The sequence below is a fragment of the Podarcis raffonei genome, chromosome 12 (genome assembly GCF_027172205.1).
Source record: "Podarcis raffonei isolate rPodRaf1 chromosome 12, rPodRaf1.pri, whole genome shotgun sequence".
Classification (NCBI taxonomy): Eukaryota; Metazoa; Chordata; class Lepidosauria; order Squamata; family Lacertidae; genus Podarcis; species Podarcis raffonei.
The window spans coordinates 23,913,542-23,939,868 of record NC_070613.1 but is presented as its reverse complement, the minus strand read 5'-3'; the positions used below and the strand labels follow the sequence as shown (position 1 = coordinate 23,939,868).

The window sequence follows — 26,327 nt, the reverse complement described above, 5'->3', positions numbered from 1 at the left end:
ATAAGCAACAAACGAAGAAGAAGAACACGTTTACAGTTATACCCAAATTAAAATAACTGCCAACCCCAACTAATCATTTACCCAACACCAACCCAACAAAAATGAAACAGAGTAACCAAAATTAGAATGATTAATTAATTCATTTAATTAAAATGAATTAAAAGATGGCGGACCAAAGCATATTGCTGTAAGTATAATAGGGTATAATATACCCTAAGTATAATAGGGTTGATTTTGGAGAACTTTAAAAGCACCCTTTGTATATTCTTGAGATCACCCAATTTACTCTTTATTTTAAAAACATAGACTACCGTCTCACACATCAATGCCTAAGTTGGTACATTTATGCTGTTCAATGAACCATTGTTATGCAAGTGCTAAAAGCATTCACCACTCATCCATTCACCTAGGCTAGTTTATATGTTAAAAGTTGAGCATATGGACTAATATTTGTCTCTGGTTTTAACATTTGGGCTGGTTTTGTTTTGAGACACATCCAAAACGTTGGCTGTAACCCAGATGCATTTTGGTTTTTGTTGTTTTTTTTAAATAATATTTATTACTTTTCCAACAATTTAAACACAACAACAACAAAAAAATGAACAATACAATACAATACAAAGACACTACCTAACACTAACACATTAAACTAACAAAACAAAACAAACAAAAACAGTTTAAAGCACATCAAACAATTTCAATATCTTATCTTTCATTCACTTATTTCAACGACCTCCTCACACCTCCCTTTTTGTATTCCACTTCTGTTAATTGTTTCAGCAATTCCTTTCCATCTTCCTCTGTTTTCTATCCTATAATTATCTTAACATATTCTAACCTTATTTTTTCCTTTAATACTCTATTAATCTATTTATACTTAATTCCTTATAACATTTCTACTAAAGCCACATAACTTCATTCCAACGTTTTTCTAACATTCATTAATTTTACAGTATTTCTGTAAATAGTCTTTAAACTTTTTCCAGTCTTCTTCCACCGACTCTTCTCCCTGGTCTCGGATTCTGCCAGTCATTTCTGCCAGTTCCATATAGTCCATCAACTTCATCTGCCATTCTTCCCGGGTGGGTAAATCTTGTGTCTTCCAATACTTCGCGATGAGTATTCTTGCTGCTGTTGTTGCATACATTAAAAAAGTTCTATCCTTCTTTGGCACCAATTGGCTGACCATGCCCAGGAGAAAGGCCTCTGGTTTCTTCAGGAAGGTATATTTGAATACCTTTTTCATTTTGTTATAAATCATCTCCCAGAATGTCTTAATCCTTGGGCATGTCCACCAAAGGTGAAAGAATGTACCTTCAGTCTCATTACATTTCCAACATTTATTGTCGGGCAAATAGTAAATTTTTGCAAGCTTGACTGGTGTCATGTACCACCAATAAATCATTTTCATTAAATTTTCTCTTAGGGCATTACATGCCGTGAATTTCATACCTGTGGTCCATAACTGTTCCCAGTCAGCCATCATTATGTTATGTCCAACATCTTGTGCCCATTTAATCATAGCTGATTTCACCATTTCATCCTGAGTGTTCCATTTCAACAGCAAGTTATACATTATTGACAAATTCTTGATTTTTGAATCTAACAATTCTGTTTCCAATTTTGATTTTTCCACCTGGAAACCAATTTTTTTGTCCAAATTGTATGCCTCCATTATTTGGTAATAATGGAGCCAATCTCGCACTCTGTTTTTCAATTTATCAAAGCTCTTCAGTTTTATTCTGTCTCCATCTTGTTCCAGAATTTCCCAATATTTCGGCCATTTGGCCTCCATATTGAGTTTTTTCTGTGCCTTCACTTCCATTGGTGACAACCATCTTGGGGTTTTCTTTTCTAACAAATCCTTATATCTTATCCAAACATTAAACAATGCTTTTCTAACAATATGATTTTTAAACGCTTTATGTGCTTTTACCTTATCGTACCACAAATATGCATGCCAGCCAAATACATTATTGAAGCCTTCTAAATCCAACACGTCAGTGTTTTCAAGAAGCAGCCATTCTCTCAGCCAGCAAAAAGCAGCTGATTCATAATAAAGTTTAAGGTCTGGCAGGGCAAAGCCACCTCTTTCTTTGGCATCAGTTAATATCTTAAATTTTATTCGAGGCTTCTTGCTCTGCCAAACAAATCTGGAAGTATCTTTCTGCCACTTCTTGAAACAATCCATCTTATCCAAAATTTGCAATGTTTGAAACAAAAACAACATCCTTGGCAGATGCATTTTGAAAGCCTAACATGTATAAGGTACTTTGCCTTCGTGGGCCCTCAATTTCACTGCTGCATTGACTTTTTGAAAAATGCTCTTCCATTCTTAACCCAAGGAGGTTTATATCAGCATCTGGCATGTAGAAAAGAAGACATTGCCAACTGTCTCCATGTTATCTTAGAACCAGTTACCTTAGCAGGAAAAACTCAGCAAACATCCATTGTGTTTACATTCCTGCTGAAAAGTATTACACATTTGATGAATGCTGATGATCCGTTTTAGATTGTGTTAGCGCTGTTAAGTTCTAGTAGTATGGGGAGATGATGCAGAGGTGCCTGGTATGTAGACTAAATACTGGGAAATATATAAAGCTTTATAATTCCTAAATTCAGTAGTTAGATTGCGAGCCCTTCAAATTTAGATGATTTCCCACAAGACTCCCAAATTCTGTATTCAGGGGGGAAAGGGCACATAGAAACTGTAAATAGGGATTGTGACATATTATATTTGTTTAAAGAAACCTTCAACAGATAAAATGTTATAATCAGCTGTTTCTAGGGAGGGAGAGAACTGAGGTTACCTAGGGGTAATGACTAGTGTAATTACTGGGACATTGGAACCTGAAATTATAGAATCTTCTTACTGAGAAATGAATAAAAGCCCTGAGAGGTTTCACGTCCCATGATGAATTGTTTGTATACTGTTGTTTGCAACCAAGTACGTTTTGGATATGAATCCCTGCATTTTAATTCTTAAATGGCAGTGTGTCATTAGTTAGCTTTGGAATTTTTTGCCATTCAATGTATAGACTAGGAAGTGTATAGTTTGATGATATTACAATTTTCTTTTATATTGCTTATAAGAATTTAAACTTTGAATATTTCCCATTTTTTAATTTATATTTTCAATGCAAATTGTTATCTGTAGGTAGAATTAATGGTATTGCACTAAGCCTCCCCCCTCCTTTTAATGAGTGGACAGCAGGTGGTGGGATAACTTGCTCCAGGGTTTGAAGGAGAAGGGGGCAGATGCTTTAAAGAGTTTTTTTTCAACCCTCCCTCCTGTTTGTGCCTTCAGAGGCTGAAATGTGGTGAGGGAGGGGACTGTCTTCCCATGATCATTTCTTAATGTCAACAACCTCTTGGCCAGGCTTCCTCAACCTCGGCCTTCCAGGTGTTTTTGAGACTACAATTCCCATCATCCCTGACCACTGATCCTGCTAGCTAGAGATCATGGGAGTTGTAGGCCAAAAACATCTGGAGGGCCGAGGTTGAGGAAGCCTGCTCTTAGTTATAGAACATTGGCAGGATTTGTGCCTCATTGCCAATTACATTTGGCTTCCTTAGTTTGTTATTAAGGATTATTTCTGATGCTTTAGTGGGATAAATTCTATGGATGTGGGTTGCCTAATTCGGAGTGGGGGGCTGTTCTGGTTTGCTTTTTCTAATTTAGGTCATTTTGTGGGGAGCAGACCTTTTGAGGCTGTGTGTTGCTCCAGGAAGCATTTGCTGCTCATGTTTGTAGGCTTAAATAAATGCATATAAATAATATAGAATCAAATTAATTGTATATAGCTTTACTCACAGGAATCTTTGATGTTTGTAACTGATAATGCTGAATCTACGTGGAGGAACATATTGCATTAGTGACAATTAATTGTTTCTTTTTAATTCTTTTGATGATTACTTCAATTGAGTTCACTTGGAAATAAATTTTGTATCTAGTTCAATTTGTTTGATCAGTTGGATTGTTCATCATTATGATATATTGTTTTGTTATGAGATTGCTCATAGTGGCTTACAACCATTAAAACAGCAATGCAAATGTACTGGACGAGTGAGAATTTTCTAAATTAAACAAGCAGTGGTAGGCTTGATTGTTAATGGTCAGAGACCATTAGGGGACAAGTTTGTTCTCCACACCAATATTTACCAATACAGCCTGTTTACCTTTCACATGCACAGCCTCTACCCATATAAAGCAACCCGGACTCTGTTATCATCACCTGAGGCCCTTCTTTGTGTGCCTCCTCCACAAGAGGTCCAGAGGGGGGCAACACGAGAAGGGGCCTTTTCTGCAGCAGCTCCCCATTTGTGGAATGCTTTGCCCAGGAAAGTTTATCCGGTGCCTTCAGTATACATCTTTAGGCACCAGGCAATAATGTTTCTCTTCAAGCAGGTCTTTGGCTGATTAATATTCTGCAGCCTTTTCAATGTGATTGTGGAAGGGGGGCGGGGCAGGCGGTTATTGCTTGTTTTGTTTTTGTTTTAACTATTTATTTTGTGCTTTTATCTTGTGAATATCCCTGAGATCTTCAGGTGAAGTGTGGTATATAAATTTAATATATTTATAATAATAATGTACATGCATGGCTGCAATTTATTTGAAAGGGAAAAATATGGGGAGTAGGGAAAATATGGTAACAGACACATAGCTATCACCCCCAATAGTGAAAAATTCAGAAGCAGAGTTGAAGAAGGGGAGTAGGGGTGAAGGTTATGCAGAGCATTTCCTTTTTCCTTTCTTCACAGCTTCTAGCAGGTGCTTGGAGGTGGGCAGGGACAGCTCCAAAGAGTGGACTGGTTAGGAATTTTCATAAGCATGAAGATAGCAAAGGGTCTGCTGGTCCAACACTAACACCATTCTCACTATTCATAAAATGCCCAAGGAAGTCAGAGGAAGAAAGGCAAAATTACATGTTTCACATCTTCAAGGTTAAGGGGTCTCCCTGAAAATGACTTGTTCATCATCTTAAAAAACCTGGAGACTATAGTGGGAAAAGGTGTTAGAAGTGTTCATTTTTGCCTTATAAGGGCCTGAAACCCATTGTTGGTTCAGGGTATCATGGGTCAAAAAGCCTGATCCCCATCCCTTGTTCAGGTCAATGCTCCATGTTCTATCCATTACAGTGGCCACGGTGTTGGATGGGGAATATGTAATAGGGGATTCATCCTCTCTCTTCCTCACATGATAGCACAATATTAAATACATTTTAATCCTTCAACATAAGCCCTGCAGTACGTGATAACACATGAGTTACTATTATCAACACAATACTGTACTCTATTGGGGGGGATCCAAATCTTAATCTGGCAAAATAAGTGGTGTTTGTCTATGCAGTATGATTCTAACTCATTAAAAACTCGGGAATGAGCAGTATGTGACATAGCCTAGACATTGAGTGAAAGAAATACATTTTATGACAGATATTACAAAAATAAAATAGAGCACAATAGCAGCTATTTCTGCTTTCAAGAGACCTTGCCGTTTTCCAGCTGTTTACCCTTGAGAAGTAAAGTGGTAATTTGACATAGACTAGCAACACAGTGTGATGTGAGCATCTGCGTAAAAGGCTGTGCATATGGAGCATGCCCAGTGATGTGAAAAGCTTCTAGCCCCACCCCCACCACACACCGAGCTCTGAAGAGATGAAATGAACTTTGCACTTGCAAATGTTACATTTTGCACAGGATTTGTAAAGATTCTTTTATAAGCACTGTATTCTAAACAGTTAAAAAAATAGGCAACAAAGGCAGTTAACAAATAACAGCAGCAAAGGCAGGTTTTTTTTGTATGCACTGAGGATTGCATCAGTGTAGCATCTCTTACATTATATTTGGTCTGGAAATTCCCCCCACTGAATTAATTAAACATCTTTGCTTTTTGGTGCCATGGGAAAATTAAAAATTTACTTACACTAGAACAGAGACATTGAGGACTTGCAAAACTGAGGAAAGAGCTTGCAGCAGAGCATGGATAGGAAAAGAACAGTGATTCTGCGGTGTTCAGTGTGCACATGTTTTATGAGAATCAGTGCTGGGCTCTGCAGCTGCGGACAATAACTAAGCTGTCTGGCTAATGAAGGCCACCTGGATCAGGCTTCTGAAAAGAGCCAAAGGAGGACGGCTGAAGAATTCTGATATCTGTGTAAGCTCTAAATTTCAATTCGCTGGCATATTTTGCATTGCAGGTGGGATGGGGGAAGGCTTTCATTCTGTTTGAATTAGCAGTTTCCATTCTTTTGCTTGCAACAAGGAGGAAAATCTGAGATGTAAGTTGTTTACATAGTTATTCTAGCATTGTGACCAGGGGTTGGACATGTGCTTGACTCCAGACATGTTCTGTCAGCTGCAATTTGATTTGTGGTCATTTCTTTGTTTTTGCTGAAGGGCTGAGATTTATGCCGTGTTATTTTTTCTGATGGGGAATGATAGTGTCAGGTGAGGAGGTGCTCTGCAGTTAAGATAAAATTAATAGTTTAAAGCAGACACTGAGGTGCTTCTCAGGTGTAAGGATTTCTCTTAGCAACTTCGTATTTTTTATCTGAATGCTGCTTTTAGTGAGACTCAAATGGCCTTATTTGTGGCTTGCTTATCTAAAGCTATCCTTGAAACAGCTGCACGTCCTTCAGCTCTGCACTGCACCATTACGGTTACTTCACGGAAACTAGCTCTGCATAGCAAAAGGCATATGCAGATTAGAATGAAGGAGAAACAGCAAGTATAGAGCTGGAGAAAGAATGCTGGTTTTCAGAATGGCCTCAGGGTTAAAACAATTTACATAGTAATTCTTTTTCTCACTGATGCTATTGGGAATCGCAGGTTTTTAGAATTTGTTAAATGAGGATTTATATCAAATAAGAATTCTGAACTAGTATATATTTTTAAAGAACACAACACAGTTTTCTTCATTTGTAATATATTCCTTTTGTCCAGGGTTCGGCGGACTCCTACACTAGCCGTCCATCTGATTCAGATGTATCTCTTGAGGAAGACAGAGAGGCAGTGCGGAGAGAGGCAGAGCGACAGGCCCAGACGCAGCTGGAAAAGGCAAAGGTAAGATGCTGTTTCACTCTCTAGATTAATGGAAATGTTGTTTTTAGTAGAACCTGTTGTCTTACTAAATCATCATTGACATCTTTTCCTATGCATGATAAAGGCAGAGTACAACGCCCATTTGCCCCTAGTATGTTCTGACTACTATGGTCAGTTTTATAGAAAAACAAAGCACTTGGATTTTGCATATGAAAAACAAACTAGTGAAAAGTTGCTTTTCAGTAAATATATAGAGATATTCCAGAATCTTATATAGAACATGGAATCCCAGATTCATTCCCTGCATATGAATACTACTATTTTTCTTTGGTGATTTTGAATTGTGAGTATATGGGGCCAAAGATGTGTGTGATAATATTGTTGGTAAAAGGATGTTGTTTAAAAGAAACTCTTGCATCACTCTTTTTATGCTGCTGCTGCTCCTTTGACTTCACTTGTTGCCTTCCATATATGTCTTAGTACAATAATTTTAATGTAATTTTAATTATCTATATCTTTAGTTTCTTTAGAATGTAGTCTTTCACATCTATATTCTCTAGTCTCTTTACCTCACACTGTTCTTTTAAAAAATATTTCTAATATTCCATATACTTGTTCATCCTATTTTTTCTCATTGTCTGATTTTATGTGTATATATTTATTTTAAAATGTATCTCCCACCTAATTCAGAAATTGTATTGCCGCTTACAACTAAGTTCAACAAAATCCACCCTGTGTTTAAAACCATCTTCCAAATAAACAATTTAAAAGGTCATGTTAAAGCATCATCAAGGTCTTCAGCATTAAAGCCTCTTCTTTAGGGAAAGGCTTTGCAATGTTATTCTGAGGATTTTAAGTTGTGTGTTTTCACTCTCAGTATATGGATGAATGTGCATTGATTCCAGGAACAAGCATTTACCTAATTTTAAAGATTTGGTCCAATCTTTGGAAAGGTTGCCTGATCCATTTTTCATAACTAAGGTATGCTAGATCAGTGGTACCTTTTTGAGGATGTTACACTTGAATGCTTATGCTATGACATTCTTAAATAATGGGCTGTTGTTCATAGTCATAGCCAATTGCTTGAAGGCTTCAAGCCCTTTGCAATAAGACAAATTTGTGGTACTGGCCTTTGAAGTGCACTTTTTTAGATGGTCCATTTAAGAGCCTTTAGCTCTGTCTTTTTAGGTTTCCTGCTGAATCTGATGTGCTCTCCCAGCTGCCCTGAAGGAATACTGTTGTGTTCTCTCCCAGCTGCCCTGCTTTAATTCTGAACTATGGAGACAGAAAGCTGCTAAAGGGTTGCAAAATTTAGATCAGTTACAGAAAGGTAGCCGTGTTGGTCTGCCATAGTCAAAACAAAAAAATTTTTCCCCTTCCAGTAGCACCTTAAAGACCAACTAGTAACTTTTGTATCTTCCCATGATGTCCACCCTGAGAAGTAACTAATGGGTCTGGGTTGTCAGAGTTTGATAGCTGTGAATATATGTGACAGTTTCTTCCTACTCTTACAGACTGCATTTTTATGATACAAATCAACTGCTCTAGGAAAGAGTGTGCATTTTACTATCAGTGAAATTAAACTTTCAAAGAAAAGAGATAATAAGAATTTACAGAGAAATAGGAATAGCATTAGTGCACTCACTAATGCTAAGCTGATGCATCTCTTACTGATGAGTAAATCTATGTGAGTGTTGCTATGGGAATTTGGCTTAGCAATGCTGACTTGAATGCATGGACAGCCCTTATGTAATATTCATGACCTCTAGCAAAGCTGCCGTAGGAGTTCACAGAGAAACTGCCAGCAGACCTTGACTTTTTAAAACTGTATTTCCATGCATCAAAACGGTGTTCTCACTTCGGTAGGCTCAGGAATAATCTCCAGGTCTGACATTGTCTCTGACTGTGAGACAACTTGTAAACAGTGGACGTGGGAGGGCACTGGCAGTGTTAAGCTGGTGTTTCAGTACTGCAAAGATGTTAATGTTTGACATCATTTTTTGCATTAATAAGAATGATAACTGAATGACACTAAATGACAAGACAGGAAAATTATATTGTCCAATACTCATATTTAACAATTCCTTGCCATTTTAAGATATTTAAAAGCAGTTATTTATTTTTAATATTGTGGATGAAAATAGTGGTCCTGATTAATGTGATGACACTTCTTTTTGTCATAAAAATGTAGAAAATGTTGGCATACATGAATAATGCACAATACGTTGATGGAAACCTAAGAGCACATAAAAAAGCTTGTGAATACATAATCAATGGTGTCCATTTTACTTTCTAACTTTAAGGGCAAACCTCCCCCAAATGATAAGCAGTAGTGTACATAAATACATGTAAATAGGAAAGTGTTCTTGTTTAGGAAAATGTTCTTGGCTCTTAAAGTTTGCTTTGCTTCTCTTGTTTCAAGGTTAGTTAACAAGTTTCCCTGAATTGTAAAATCTTTTCAACTCCTATTCAACTGTGGAAATGCTGCCAACATGTGGTTATCTTAAAAAGAGTTTTTAAGTAAACCATTCCCTTTTTAATGCTAAAAATCCACAAATTTATTCCCATATAGCCAGTGCTTTTTTTCTAGAAAAAGAGGTGCCAGAACTCACTATGAAACTTCCCTTGTTCTCTTTGAATGGCAATGGTGCCCATCTGAGAGATGCCAGAACTGAGTTCCGCCAAGTTCTGGCTGGAAAAAAAAAGCCCTGTGTGCAGCTAATACAGGCATAGGCAAACTCAGCCCTCCAACTCTTTTGGTACTACAACTCCCATCATCCCTGACCACTGGTCCTGTTAGCTAGGGATGATGGGCGTTGTAGTACCAAAAGAGTTGGAGGGCTGAGTTTGCCTATGCCTGAGCTAATAAATGCATACTTAGATTAAGCTAGAACAGGCCAAATCTACAAAAGAAGGGTAGTGCTGCCCAATAATAAAAGGTTGGAAAACTTTGCTCTCTTCTATACTCTTTAAACCTACCAAAACATTTGAAAGACAACCACCATAAAAGGTGGAGAAGACTTAACACATCTTGTCCTGATCTACACTAATATGTAATGCATAAATCCAAGAGTAAAGTATGTAAACATAATGATTTACATCTAGAGATTGTGAAGCTTGCAAGCACCCAGGATCTTGGGCTGCATGGGGCTGGCCTGCCTTTTCAAGGAATTCTTTGCAGCCTGATCATGTGGACCGTCCCTGGAATGCACAGACCCGACTGCTGTTTGAGCCTGGGAGATACCCAGTTTCATGAGAAAAGGTGGAAATTAGGCTACTTGGTTTTTCAAGCAGTCCAGTTGATTTATGGGCCAAATAAGCCAGTGCTTGCCCATCTCTAGTAGCAAGTTGCACCTGCCAAAAAACCTCCTTTTACCGAACAGATGCTTTCCTCTGCATCTGGAATATGGTAAATAAATAAAAATGTGGTTTCCAAAAGAGCTTAGAATCCTGGATCATGAGACATTATTATTTTCCAGTATTGGACAACCTAAGAGCCCATAAGGCCTTGACTAAGTGCTGACTAGGGTTCAGATAGAGTTGAAGTAACCTGGGGTGTGGTGAGGTGAACAGGATTCAGATAATAGGGAAGTGTCAAGTATTACAGGATGTGGGAAGCCGTCCAGTGAGAGCTCCCAAGCAGCTTATGCATTGCTTTGATAATAATCTGAAACCAACTGAGGACCTAAACAACAAAGCAGGATTGTCCCTTAGCTGAAAACGGGAGTGGGAAGGGCCCCAGTTTGAAGCCAACAGTGTTGCTGGATAGTTCCCAGGTTTATTCCCTTTGCTTTTTGCAAGGAACTTTTGTGATACTGAAGATCTTTGGTTGACGGCTGTAGTAGTGAGTTTGTAGAGTTCCTCATTTGGAGTGTGCAAATCTCCAGTTACAGTGCAGACTCAGGCCCCAAACTTCAGAATTCACTCCCCTCCCCCTCCCCCCCCGTTCAAGTGGGCCTAATTGGGATACTAATTTGTAGAGGCTCCTTCTGCTTTGAAGTCATTGTCCAAGGTATCTAGGTTTAAGTTGTCTATCAAATCTATTATCCCTCATATAGCACATTTTTAACCCTCAAAATGTGTCCTGAAAGAATGTGGGAAAGTGGCTTATATCAGTTCAGACCACTGGTCCTTCTAATTCAGTATTATATTTCCTCTTCCAGGTGTCCTCTGGAAGTAGTGTTATCCAATGTAACACTAAGTTAAAAATTACTTAATAGTATACTTGTTTCACTGGTGCAGTGTTTTGTACCAGCAGAACGTTGTTGCACAATAATATTTAAGCAGTTTGCTTGTAACTTTGTTGTACAAAATATTTCTGTACAATCTGTTGTACAGCAAGCTTACACTAGTGCAACTGTTGCATTGGATTTCTCTTTTGCTCAGCATTTAAACTCACCTGTCTGTTTGCACAACAGCCTTTGCACTAGCAAACAGAGAACATTGGATAGAGTCCCAGATGTTTGGAACTACAGCATGGTCAGACAGCATGCTCAGTTACGATGAAACATGTTGTCAAAAATACCACATTTTTCAGTGTATAAGATGCCCCTATGCATGACAACCCCCATTTTTTTGAACCCCAATTTAAGAAATCAATATTTCTTGAGTTGCTGAGCTTTGTGGGGGGAGCTTTTTTTGCAGAGATTGCCCTTGAGTTGTTTGGGAGGTCGCCGCCACCCCCACCCCCCACCAATCGCTCACCACAGCCACTGCCAATCATCCCCATGCCCGTTCCCCCTCTAAATTCACTATCCGTGTATAGGACGACCCCCACTTTTTGCCTAATTTTTTTAAGCAAAAAACATTGTCTTATACACAGAAAAAATATGGTATCTAGAGGGCATGAGGTTGGAGAAGTCTGCTTTATACTTTCAGTGACTTTCCAAGGATTCAGTCTTTCCTAGGTGCATTTGGAGATAGGATCATTATGGTTAATATGTAATGCAATGGCTTTAAAATTAACATATTACAATTAGCTGTGGAAGGAACCAAACCTTTTGGAGAATGTCTTATGTTGTCAAATAATTACTTGCAGTGATACTTAGAACAGCAAATTAGGCAAGCAATGATGCAAAGTATTTTAATACCTCCACTGTTGTGAATTGCCAGAGAGAGATCGAGAGATCAGGTGACTTCATTTTTGAAGCTTAAAAATGAACATAATTGGACCTCTTGCCTACCAAAACTATACACACTATACTTGTGAGAGATTATAAGTTAACAGTCATATTTCTAAACTCAAGTGTTAGTCATTCACCAATCTGCCACTGTGAGGCCTTTACAGAATAGCAGTGATTAGTCTTACCTGTTGTTATTGTGTTTAATCATTAGTGTTTCCAGTCTCTGTAGGAAAATAGACCCCCTCCCCAAAGTGCTATAATACATTAAAGACTAGCTGATTCATTGTTGATTTATCCTTAGAATGTAGGGGGGGTGGAAAAGTAGTTCACTGTAAAACTGAATAGACAAAACAGTTAATATCGAAATAGATTTTCTTAACAATGAAGAAGTCATGCTGCCTTTACCATTGGACATGGAAGAGAATCCTGAACTAGCTGCTTTACTGGAAAGGGACAATTCTTTGTCTTCTTGCAACCTAGGCCCATGTCCTCTCCCACTCAATGATTCTTTTCCCCTCCTAAATATTTTGCCCTAACCCACTTCCCTTTTGAAGTCCCACTTATCAGCTGGGTAAGCAGTAGCATAACAGCTTCAGGGAGAGGAGTGAAGATCCTTTTCTCCTTTCCTGACTAAATAACAAAGCTCCAGTGCCTGGTGTGCTGAGTAGCCCCCAAAGCCCTTTAGAAGTGCAAGTTTTCCCAAGGGCTACTGGCATATTTCATCTTACTGGTTCACTACAGTTTAAAATGTGGCGTTAGTTTTCAAAGGTACTTTGTGCTCTTTCAGTGAATCTACAGCATATTTTAAGGACCATGGGTTATGTAAAAAAATTAAGTGTCAAGCCTACTGCAGAATTTTGAAGGATAACTTTTCACTGTCACATGTTGAGATGGACTGAGCAGACACATTAGATTATAGTGGTCATCTAGTAGATGTGGATCTTGCTCATTTTCATGACCAATAGGATAAAATATACTGTGGCACATTAGAGAATAATATTCAGAAGCCCAAAATTTTCCCATCTATTTTTGATGTGGTTAAAATTAGAGAGATAAAAATTAAGAGGACAAAATATGAATTAGTGCACACAGCCACATATTCTGTATTTTCTGTTAGTGGGAAATTTGAATACTTTGTGCATTTTCTAAATATATTTTAAATGTTCAGAAGTAAAGGAATAAGGATGGTTCTCTGTCAATGCTATTCAGGCATTTTTGAGGGTCGTTAATTCCAGTAGAATGAATTTAACCAGATGCTTAACTCTCATCAAAATTATTGTGCCTTACCTAGTCTGAATCATGACCTATAAATTTAATGGCTTTGAAATTTAATTACATAATCTTTATCATGACTTTTACTATATTAATACCATTTGTAAAATGTAAAATATCAGAAGAAGATAACTTTTACACTTTTGCTCAGTTTAATAATTTAACTTGAATGTACCTTAGAGAATCACTCTGTTCCAAAAATACTTTCTACTGCTTCAATATTTAATAACCTTAAAATATCTTCTCTTAGATTTTGTTGAGTTCATATGCTCAGTTGGGAATTTCAAGGTGGCCTGGCCCTTTAACTATTTGAAATTATATAATTTTTACTCAGAGTAGTGTTTCTTACTGGTTGGAGCATTAGGAGAGCCTGGTAAGCGTAGAAATTGGCTGAGTATACTGTTCACCCCTACTAAGGCCATCTGTTCAAAAGAACGCTCTAGTTGGTCTGTTCATTAAATATTTACCTACACAATCATATGGGAGTTTTATTTTGGGACAGAGTTAGGCATGACTAGATATCTTAAACAACAAGTTGCTTCATCCCACTCCACATATCTGACTGGGCTTGGTTTACATATACACAGTGTGCAAACCCTGTGGGTGGTGTCCTGTTTTGATAGGAAATTTCAGGATGAAGCTGTCTCTTACTCCAAAACACTTACCATATATCTTGTTATTCACAAGAGGGAGTGCAGAAAGCAAAAATATAAACAATAAAGGTTTGGGGAAATTGTTGTTAGCTTCATTAATTGTATTTTTGCTCACCCAAAAGTTTGAAGAATGATGGCAGGATGTGAGGAGAAATTTAAGCTGTCATATAAAAGAAACTGAGTTTGTTGGTTTAACTTGGGTTCCACAAAAGTTTAATCATGACTTTGAGACCCATTACTTCCATGTCATTTTCTCTGGAAAGGTGATACAAAGCTTAAACCAAAATCCACAAACAACCCTGGTTTTCTCAAAAGGAACTTCCCCCACTCTGCTGAACAACTGAATGACTGCTATAAGGGCCTGGCACATTCTATGGTATGACCATACTTGGATACTGTGTACAGTTCCAGTTGCCACCTCTAAAAATGGCATTGTAGAATGGAAAGGGTGCAGGAAATGACAATCAGAATAGTCAGCCAGCTAGAGCTAATGTCATGAGGAAATGTTACAACATTGGGCCTTTTTAATTTGGAAAAAAAGTGAGGACCTGATTAAGGCATATAAAATTATGCATGTATTGGAGAAAGTGGGTAGAGAGACGTTTTTCTTCTTGTCATAGTACATGGGACCAGAGTCATCCAAATAAGCTGGATTTTGGAAGACTGATGGCAAAAAGAAGTGCTTTTGCGCACAGCACATATGGGATACAGTGATGCTACAGGATATAGTGATGGTCACCAACTTGGTTGACATTAAAAAGAGGGTAGAGAAAATCATGGAGGACTATCCATGGCTAGTAGTCATGATGGCTGTGTGTCAGAAGCATACCAGTGTATCTGAATTGCTGGGGAACACGTGGGGAGACTACTACTTTGCTCATGTCCTTCTTATGGGCTTCCCATTAGCCTCTGGTCACTGTGCAAACAGGATGCTGGACTGGATGGGCCTTTGATCTGATCCAGAAGGGCTATTCTTACATTCAATAACTTTCATGAAGCAGAATTCTCCTTATTTCATGCTTACAAGTGACACTGGTTTAAAAGGAAAAACAACAACCCTGAAAGCAAATAATGCTAGCAATTTATATTGAAACTACTTTAATTAACTAGCCTTAGTAGCAATGCTAGTGCAGTGTTCCAACAAGACCTTCCCATTTAATTCTAAAACTATTATATGTGCTGTCCTTATCTTAAATACTGCTTGCAGTTTGAAAAGAATGCTGCATGTGCATAAGAATTCATAAGCCTCATAACAATGTGACATTTAAACTCTTACTTTTATATTCATGCTACTCTAACATGTTTATACAGTACTTATTTAACAAATTATACAGTACAGACATTTTAACAAGCACCATGATAACAAGTGGAAAGATTACAAAGGATGAATTCGTTCTAAAAATGTGTGCTGGCATATGTGAAAACACAGCTTTTAGAAATGTAATTATTTCTCTTTCTTTATAATGATAATGGGTATGCTCAACATTTTTCATGTTACATGATAACAGTGATGCTGAAGAGTTTCAGTTAAACGCTGAGGTCAGTAAAATACTTGTACAGTAAAATACCTGTTCAAGGAAATATATATTCTGTATGTATAATTCATTTGTCTACAACACTAACGAGTATGAATGAACAATGATACCTGCATATTATTATTTTGAGGGGTATTTTATAATACTTGGGAGAAGGAAGATTTCTCTCAGCAGTAAAATACATTCTGGCACACTTAGAGCGATCATGTGGGAAAGGCCCTTTTTTGCGACTCAAATGCCTGGTTCATACAGTCATATGTACAAGCAATTTGTCTGCACATGAAGCCCCTTTGCTCATCCCTTTGCAGAAGCTGTGCTCAAACCAGTAAGCCTCTAGTTAACTATAGTTTGTCCAAACCACATTGGCTGACAACTTGCTAGGGTATTAAACTGACTTCAAACCATGGCTTAAGATTCTGGTTAATTTTGATCCATGTGGCCATAGTTTCCCAGTTTGGATAAAAGAAAAAACATGGTTAATTAGAGATGTATTGGTTTAATCATGGCTTGTGGGAAAGGAAAGGAGTGAAGGGGCTCACTAAACAAACAATAGTCTGTACATAATACCTTACGATGTAGTATGTTGTGTTGTATTGTCTTGCAGGCAAAGAGAAAGACAGGTAAAGTGACTGCAGAAACTAACTGCATTTGTATTCCAAGTGAGTCTGTTGTCTAGAAAAAAAGATTTACCAGTAGTTCAGATATTTGATTTGATAGTGTTGAGTGTAAAGTCTCTGCATAAGCAACAGATTTCAGTCTGTTTCTAGCAAAATAGAGTAATAGATAATATAGTTTGAAGAGCCTCTCTGTCAGTGCAGTCCTGACCTATATTTGTTTCTTTTCCTAAGGATTTCAGGAGCTTCCATTACTTTAAGCATGTGTGTATCATTCTGCCTGAAAGATGTGAAGTCACATTGGGAGAATAAACCATCCTTTCTTTGTTCATTAGCACACCTTAAAATGTTGCTGTTCCAAGTGTTTGGGTTACTTGTGAAGTCAGGTTGGTCCTGAATGCACCACAGCTCCACAGTGTCCCTTGTTTGTTTGTTTTTTTACATTTGGAACTGACAGCTATAAAGATCTCAAACTTCTTTTTATAAAACTAATTAATTCATCATCATGGCTCATCAGCAGTTTTATTAAAGCACCACCACTTAGAATAACCTAATTCAAACAATCATGATACCATAGGCAAGCTGAAGAGAACCTCCAATGATAATTTACTTTCACAAGAATTCAAAAAATATGAATTTCAAAACATTTGGCAGTAAGCTCACGGAACATGTTTCTTAACTATTGAATAAAATGTTAAATATCTGATTTAACATTTGATGAATATGAATACATGCAAAGGGGCATAGGAAGTTGCCTTATAACAAGTAAGGTCATTGACTAGCTCAGTGACTAGCAGCAGCTCTTCAGGGTTCATGCAGGAGTCTCTCTCAGCCCCACCTGGAGATTGAACCTGGAATCTTCTACATGCAAAGCAGATGTTCTGCTACTGAGCTACAACATCCATCCCTAGTAGGGCTCCTGAATAGTCTCTTACATGTTCAGTTTTAACATAGATACTGTAGTTCTGCTAACACAATTCTGTTTGACTTGCGCATTGTATAAATCCGATAGAATTGTATAAGGAGAGGCAAATTTAGCAATGAAGACTGCTAAGGAAGGATTAAAAATCAGGTGTGGTGGCACCACCTGACATCCTAGACAGTTATTGGGTCCCCAGTGCTCCAGCAGAGCCCCCCGGGTTGACACTTGCCGTGGGCCTCCATATCAGGCAGCTAGGTCTGCAAACCTCTTTTTTAATTCCCCCAGTGCCCCAGAATACTATTACATCAGGCTCTCCTGCTGCTGCTACCTAATAAGCCCATGAGAGGTAGTATTTTGGTCCTCAACCTTGAAACGAGCTCTTACAAATAAAACCTTCAGTAATATAATACTTTATTGTAACTCTAAGGTAAACACAATTCAGAATACTCTGTGCACTTCTGGCCACACTGTCTCAAAAAGTACATCATAGAGCTGGAAAGAGGAAAGGAAATGATAGTAAAAATTGATTAATAGATATTAGCCACAATAGTTAAATGTCTGCTCCACATTCAAAGGCAACTTCTTAAACACCAGTTGTTGAGTGTCAGACAGTGGGGGCCAGCTGTTGCTGTCATACAGCTTTTGTAAGAAAGCACAGAAGTATCTGGCTGGCCAGTAAAGGCCAGGATGCTGGACTGATCTAGCAGGGCTCTTCCATGTTCTTATCTCTCAACAGGAATGCTCTTAGACCATTTGAAGTAGTTTTAGTTTATTTTTAGTTTCTGAATCTAGTATCGACATGGAACTCTGTGGGCTGTTTGAATCGGTCAGAAAAATAAACCTCTGGTTTCCATAAATGCATTGTTCTCATGGACAATAATGTATTAAGTTCCTGAGTTTTGATAACTGGCTACAGCTAATACTGTATGCAGTTCTGTAAGTATGAAACTTAGGAGAACTGATAAATCTTTTGCAATTGGGTGCTGGTGGATTAGAACTTTTGGAGCTAAATTAGCATCTTAGCAATTTATAGTCCAATTAAAGTCCAGTTCTATCCATGTTTATTCATAATTAAATTCTATTAGATTAATGGTGTGCATATTTACTCTGAATATAAGTCCTACAGAGTTCCAAAGGAGTTTCTCCCATGTATGTACTCAGGATGGTATATTTAATCCCAAGTAACTGTGTTTTGGTTTGCAGCCTTAATTCAGCATTGGTGGTGACTTAGCGGGCAAAATTATAATTAACCAAGTGCTTTAAAAAAAGAAGAAGTTCACCCATTAATTATACCTTAATGCCTAAATAATATTGTGCCAAATTGCATTGGTAAATGTACTTCTGAAATTACCTCAGTATGGGCTGCTATACTCCCTGCAAAGAATATAAACCTGCACACAATAGTTTCTACATTTTCTGCTTTAGTTTCTAAATATGATTCCCCTTTCCCCCGATTGACTAACATTCATAACTCTAAATCCTTGGCAATGCAGTCCCATATGTGTTGACTCAGAAGTGGGACTCACTGCAGCCTCTTCACATATTAATCTCATGAAGGGGGTCCACATGTAGAATGGGGCAATGGGGCCACATGGCTGGGCCTTTGCCTGAGGTCATGTGGCTTCTTCATGTGGCTCATGCATACATTGAGCATGGTATCTGAAAAGGGGAAACCTATCCATAGAGACCTCTGCATGTGTAAGCTTCCACAGGAACTGGGACCCTTGTCATGCAGGTTTCCATCTCCCATGGAAGTCTACATAATCTATGCATGTAAACTTCCCCTGCTCAATATCAATGAATGGAACTGGGGCAGGTGGGTTACAGCAAGAAAGGTCTCATGACCACAGGAACAGGGTCAGCAGTGCAATCCTGCTTCACCTTTCTACACATGGATTCCCTTTGTGTGATTAACACATGAAGGGGACTTACCTTTATTTTCCTGTCCTTCCAAAGAAGCCCAGAGTGGCAAACAACTAGTGATAAACCAGTGCAATTCTTTCAACAGCAGGGTAACATGTTGGTAATACCCTGCTCCAGTGAACAGTTGAACTATTCCCCCTTTTTACTGGTGCTTGCCAATCTAAATAATCTTTCCATATTGCTGCATTGCAAATTTAAGCATGGGACCTGGGTGCAAGAAAATCTGAAGCAGAAGGAATAAAAGATCAGGCAATGTTAGGCCAAAACAGAAATCAGTTAGCCATAATTACTGGTAGTCATAGGAGAATGCCATCAGTGTTAACAGCTGCTTTGATTTCACAGTTTTATATCTTATCTTTAATCCTTTAATCTTTTGTTGGGCAGCATGCAAATAATGGCATCAAATAAGTTGGAGCCAGGTTGGGGGGAATTTTATTTCTGGCCTGAGACGACCCTGGAAAGGACCAAACTTTGTGGCTTTGGGGTTTCCTCTAACATTACCCATACCTAGGCTCTGGAGCAAATTAAATGTCTTGCAGATACATCCATCTTTGTCTAAATGTGTGGCTTTGCAATCAAGCAAAGAGATCTGGTTGCCCCATTTTAAAGAGCTAGAAAAACTGAAGGAATAATGATCAAACCTACCAGGGGGCCTGGGGCACCTTCAGTGCTTCAAATCCTCCACTCAGCTGTAATTTCACAGGGTGTAACTTTGGAGGGCCATCACTGCCTGTCAACCTGACCTACCTCTCAGGGTTGTGCAGCTAGAAGGGGGGTGTGGGGAGAAGAACCACATACACCACCTTGAGCTTCCTGTAGAACAGACGTGGATTTACATGCAAGCAGAAGGAATGCAAAAAACCCCTTTTCCAGAGCAGGGATAAAAACTCTTCCATAAATGGCACTCTTCCCTTGTCCACACACACACACACACACACACACACACACACACACGTACGTGCTTGGATTTAGCCATCCAGGTGTTTCATGTACTTGATAGTATTTACTTGTGAGTAGAAGGCAGGCACCAGAGCAGTCCCCACCCCCTCACTGAAGAGATCTCAGCCTCCATCCCTTACCCCACAATAAAGAAGGCAAACTTCCCACTTTGCATAGGCTGCTCCATAACCAAATCCCTCGTGCATGTAAGGTGCCTCTAAGCCAACTCTACTTGAGAGCAAGCGGAGGGGGAGAAGTAATCTGGGACATGATTGGAAGGCAGAAAGCAGCAGCAGGAGGAGCATCCCATACCAATTGTTAAGTCACCCAATGGTGCCAAAGTACCCAGGTTGAAATCCTCTGCCCTAGGGCATTTGGAAACCCACCAGAACCCAATAGTCTCTAGGGGTAGACAGTCTTCACCTGTCCACCCCACCCCACAATTCGGGGAAGGATTAGAGCTGTAAATCCAGACTGCATTTAGGTTTAGTGGCGTTTACTAGCTTGTAAGTGTGCTTGAGACTTAAGCTTACAGAATGTTTGCATAGTACTCTGATACTGTTACCACATAAATATATCTGTTTTTCTTAAAATATGGACGTTGAAACTCTTTCAATAAAACACAAAGCATTTTGAAGGCATGCTCAATTGCCATGATCATCAGACACACTGCTTCTGCCATCTACCTTTCAATCATTAATCAGTTGTTCATACGTGTGCAAAACATCTAGTTGTGTACTGCTGTGCAAAAATGCTGGTTTCTGAATACCTCTTCTTAGGATCTAAGATAAGAAGCTTGACTTTTTTACATGTTGAGTCACTTTTCCAGCTTTATTCATATACATTATTTATAAGCAGAGCTGTGGAAGCAACACATCTACAGTGGCGCCTATATTTAGGTTAACACCCTTTTTCGAAAGGCTCTCTGGAGACTGTTTCTTTTGAAAAACTCTACTCCCCCCCCCCTGTTCTTTTTTATATCTGCTCTTTGATATGAAACACTGAAAGTCTCTAGCTGCTATTGCACAAATACCAAGGGAACTATCAGATAATTTCTAGAAGCATGCAGCATTTTTAGAGAGCTGATTATACATATCACAATATTTTCCTTGCTGTGTTAGATAGGGCAGTCTCACCTTGAATATGAGTGAATGACGCACATAGTAAGAGGGAATAAAATTGGCAATATTAACAGAATTGTTGTGAAGATGTGTGAATTAAAAAAATTAGCTTATTATTATTCTGGAACATTAGAAATGAGACTTCTCAAACCAAACATAATTTTTAAAGGAATACTAATGCAAAACAGCTAACTCTTGGGACTTTCCTTTGGTAGCATTAGTATAGTTTTTTATCTGACTAAATCTCTATTAAACCTCCCAAGGCTGACTACAAGTTGAGGGGGCCCTGAACAAAGTGTCCTTTAGTGGTCTCCAATTGGTAAGTGCTAGCACACTACCCCGCCCGTGTTGGTGGGCAGCAGTAATTCTCCCAAGCAGCATCAGGTGACTGTGGGACTGCCACTTTAATTTTCTGCAATGCCATAGAATGATGCTGTGATGGGTCATTGTGAAAACTGAGAATGGCAGCTAGACCCAGCTGCCTAGTGTTTAGAGCACTGTGGCAGAGTTTAAAAGGGGCAGGCAGGTATTAGTGGTGGGCCCTGCCAGATTGTTGAGCTGATAACACTGACCCTGAGCAGGGGATTGGACTAGATGGCTTACAAAGCCACCTCACATTTTTTTATTCCACTATTCTATAATAGATATCATTTGATTGTCTTTGAAAAGCTGTCCCCCCCTTAAATTCATATAGACGCAGAATTTATCTCATTCTTTGTGCTTTCACCTGATCATAACTTTCTCTTAAGCTGTTTCCCTTTCTTCTGTGAGATGTCAGCTTAACTAAGGTTGCCATCTGCTGAAATTTACACCCATTTCATAAGCTATACTGGAGGTACAGTTGCCAATGGAGATATATTGTGTGGATGCCAAACCACAGTTAGTCACTGGTATGAAATTTTGCCCAGGTTGTTCAGTTCAAACCATGCCAGAATTTCTTCTGGATGAATCTGCCTAAACTTTGTGGATATACTTTATACAAGCTGCAAAAATTGCATCCAACTTGTGAATCAAGCTTTAGTTCTCTGATGTTCAGATCACGGGTGGGAACCTGAGGCCCAGGAGCCAGATGTGGTCCTGCATTCCTCTTTTATTTGGCCCTCAGAACTGTCCCCAAGCCATACACCCTCTCCCTTGGCAACACTCCTCACTGGCTCTGCAGCCCAAGTGTTTTTTGCCTGTCTGGAATGTGTGCTTGAACATAGATAGTGTCTCTTGCTTGTCTGGATAATGTGTGTGTGTGTGTGTGTGTGTGTGTGTGTGTGTGTGTGTGTGTGTGTTGGAACTAGCCTACTGTACAAAGATAAAATTTATTGTTCCTCTGCCTACTTTTGCTTCTGAACCTGTTCTCACTGAACTGTGATGCTTGTGTTCAAATGTTCTAGTTTAGATAACATGTTCAGTGTGTTAGTACCAGCATATAAAGCCCTAAATGGCTTTGGACTCAAGTACTCACACTAGCCTATTTCCATTTTAAAAAAATAAAAAAATACCAGTTTTAGTAAAATATCAGTTTGGACCTATGGCAAAAGTCATTTGTCCCCTGGCAGTCTGTTGTGGAGGGAGAGGGTTGTTAAAGAAGTGGCAGAAAGGTGGTAATCTGCATATTTTTTACTTTTGCTCATCATCTGCATGTAGCCCTCAATGGATTACCCCAGGCGACTGTGGTTCTTAACAGAAAAAAATGTTCTCTACTCCTAATGTAAAATAATATATTTCTACCATGAAGGCCACAAACATGAATAGTTTTATAATCGTATTAGTTATATCTTCTAAGCATGTGCTTTTACCTGTTGTCAGTTGCTAAGTTACCATATTTTTCGCCGTATAGGGCGCACCGGCCCATAGGGCGCACCTAGTTTTTTTGGGGGGAAATAAAGAAAAAAAATTATTCCCCCCCAGGCACCCAGAACAGGCTGCTGTCCGCAAGCCTAGGGAGCCCGGCATTAACTCCTGCCGGACTCCCCAGGCTTGCGGAGAGCTGCCTGAAGCCTGGGGCGCGCTGCTCAGTGCACCCCAGGCTTCGGGATGCAGTCTGCTATCCGCAGGGATGCTATCCGCAAGCCTAGGGCTCCCCAGGCTTGCGGATAGCTTCCTGAAGCCTGGAGAGTGAGAGGGGTCGGTGCGCACCAAACCCTCTCGCTCTCCAGGCTTCAGCGAAAGCCTGCATTTGCCCCATAGGACGCACACAAATTTCCCCTTCATTTTTGGAGGGGAAAAAGTGTGTCCTATAGGGCGAAAACCTTCACTGCAGAATCTGCTTGTTTGCAAAATAGAGGGGAGAATCACATTTACTATACTATAATGTTCACTGAATTAAAATCACATCTAATTCATATATTGTATCTTTATACATATGTATTCATACTAGGCGGCTTGGGGTAACTTGGAGGTTTGCAGGAATGCAAAACATCTTTAGTAAAAAAAATAAATGACAAGGCAACCCCAAATTGAGGTGTAACCCCCGCCCCAAGAAAACAGTCCAGTGAGCATGCCCAGTAAGCTTAGAATTCTCACTGACTGGTGGTGTAAGGGGAAGAAAAGCATGGGAAGTAGTTGGAGTCCTGAACAACTCCACATTGCAACCTTTTGTTTTAGAGCCCCATCACTGATTCTCCCCCCCCCCCCATCCTGCTGCAGAGAAGCCATTTCTCCCAACAATATGTATGATGTTTTCAACAGGCAATCACCACATAAAGATGCTGTCACTTAATGGGCAAGGGTGGGTATAAATGAACGGACTTTCAAAGCAGACTCCTTGCATTTGTTCTTCTTTATAAGCTTCATAATTAGGTTACAAAAAAGACTTGTCTGGTACCACAGATGAGATACCAAAGCTGCTTTACTTTCTAATGTCTAGGTAACTGTTAACTATACTTGCTGGGAGAGTTGTCATTGGGCAAGTCTGGGAAACTTGTCAACAGGCAATGAGTCTTCTCCCTGACCTTGTGAAGTGCCTCTGGAATAATCAAATTTGTTACAGGTCTCCCACTTCTAAGTTATTTGGAAAACTGCCATCTATCATCAGCATAATATCATCACTTTGATTGCCTCTTATGAAATACTCCCCAGACTTTTCAGTGTTTTCATTGAAGACAAGCACATTTTAATGCCAGGGAAAATATCAACTCTCTTTCTCTCATTTTGCTCTACAGACAAAACCTGTTGCATTTGCAGTCCGGACAAATGTTAGCTACAGTGCAGCCCACGAGGATGATGTACCAGTCCCAGGCATGGCCATCTCATTTGAAGCGAAAGATTTTCTTCATGTTAAAGAAGTAAGACAGCTTATATTTCAATTATAGCTGTGATTGCAGTAATATAAAGTATGCTGCTTTATTTACACTGGATGGAATCCAGCAAGATTTTACATATGATAGAGACTGTGTGCCACTCTTCCTTTCTCATTTTTGTTTAAAAGTAATGTTTATACATCATGAACAAACATTTGGGTTCCCAGATTGCAGCCACTTTGCCTCATCTCTGTTCCTGCTGCTGCCATACAGCTATGAGCTAAGCCATGGTTTGGCATAGCATTATGTCCAAACCTGGATTTGTGGTTTGTTTCACTCCAGACAAACCATGAACTGTAGCCAATGGTTTTGTTTTGTTTTTTGTTACAGTTCGTTGTTTGTCTAGAGATAAAACATAAGCCTAGGTTTTGGACATAATGCTAACCAACTCCATAGTAGCAGCAGGAAGAGAGGAGGAGCAGAGTAGACATGATATGATATCCTCTCCAGAAAACCACACATTTGCTCATTCGCACTAAGCCATGGTTTGTACAAACTGGGTCAGTTTAAATGCTGCAATGCCTTTGTCCTTAGTAATCAGAAGATTCAGTGAATTGCTTTTGTCTCGTTTTTTCTTTTTCAAACAGTAAGCTAAAGTGCTACATAAATGTTTCTGTGACACTTATAGTAGACTTCTAAGTCAATATACCTTTGGTGTCCATGCAGTTTACCGCGATAGCAGCAAATAAGAGATAATGTCTGCATAAAGTCATTGAAATGGCTAACTTGTAGATAGTAATACATCTGGATACTCTTTTAGACTAGCCAGATTTTTACTCAGGAAAGTAATAGCCATTTAAAGCAGATATGTAATATTCTATTAAAGAGTCTTTTGTGGTTTGAAGAAAATAAAAATGTTAGCAAAAGAAAGAGTATTTGGAAAAAGTATTTGTATTTGGCTGTGTAATGATGAACAAGAAGTATAACAAATTGACATTTTTCCTTAACCTAGTCTGATAGCAAATAAGGAGTAACTCCTTCCTTCCTTTTTAAATGCAAATTGTGTCTTGTATGCACACCAGTCTTTTCTGAACCATGAATAAATCACAAATGGCTGTATCCCTTCTGAAGGGCAATTGTCTGCAGTTATAATGCTGTTGTTGAAATACTGCCACTCCTTCCCCTCTCTTCATATATTTTCCTCTCTTTTCTTTTCATTTCTTTGATTTTTTTCTCCTCTTTACTGTTGTTATTGCTTTTTGTGCATTATAAAGTGAGAACGAAACAATTACAAAAAATGTGGTATTCTTTGTTAATCCTACTCAGATATGATGCATTGAAAATAATGGACATTACTAATTTCAGTCCATTAATTATACATTAATTAATTAATTATACAACCCTATTACTTCACCCCCAAAGGCACACCCTTCCATTGTCTCCTGAAACAGATGCCTATGTAATTCAGATTGCCTATTTCTATGTAATTCATATGAAACAAACAAAAAGGATACACTGTATTAATAATAAATCCTAGTATTGGAGTCATATTAAGGAAAGAATGATCCTGAAAAAATGTGGCACTATTTCCAACCTTTCTTTTTATTTCTCCAAACCTTTATTAGGTATTACAGATACAGACCATTTTAAAGTATCCATATACAAAAGAATTAAAATATATACAAAGAAGCAGCCATATAAGATATAGAGTGTCTTCCCACTGCCATTCACCACTCTTAAGAGATACTATTGACAGAATGTTACCTCTGGGTTAATATCAGACAGGTAGAATCTGATGTTTTCATTGTGCCCTGATGTTAAACTACCCAAAAAGGGGGATAACACACGTTTACGTAACTGGTTGTACAGTGGACAGTAGAAAAGAATATGTTCTACAGTGTCCAGCACATTCAAATAAACATCCACAATGTCTATCATTTCAAGGGAT

At 38.8% G+C, this 26,327-nt stretch overlaps 1 protein-coding gene across 12 annotated transcripts in view; it reads left to right on the top strand.

The window, feature by feature from the left end:
- Positions 1 to 26,327, top strand: part of CACNB2 (calcium voltage-gated channel auxiliary subunit beta 2) — a 126,634-nt gene that overhangs the window by 75,606 nt on the left and 24,701 nt on the right. For 9 of the 12 annotated variants that reach the window (XM_053359451.1, XM_053359452.1, XM_053359448.1 and 6 more), the window contains 2 exons: positions 6,946 to 7,065; positions 24,302 to 24,424. In XM_053359451.1, the coding sequence (XP_053215426.1) occupies positions 6,946 to 7,065; positions 24,302 to 24,424 (243 nt within the window). Of the gene's footprint in view, positions 1 to 5,695; positions 6,158 to 6,260; positions 6,282 to 6,945; positions 7,066 to 24,301; positions 24,425 to 26,327 lie in introns of those variants that run through there. The other 3 variants (XM_053359457.1, XM_053359454.1, XM_053359458.1) reach the window with 2 other exon arrangements.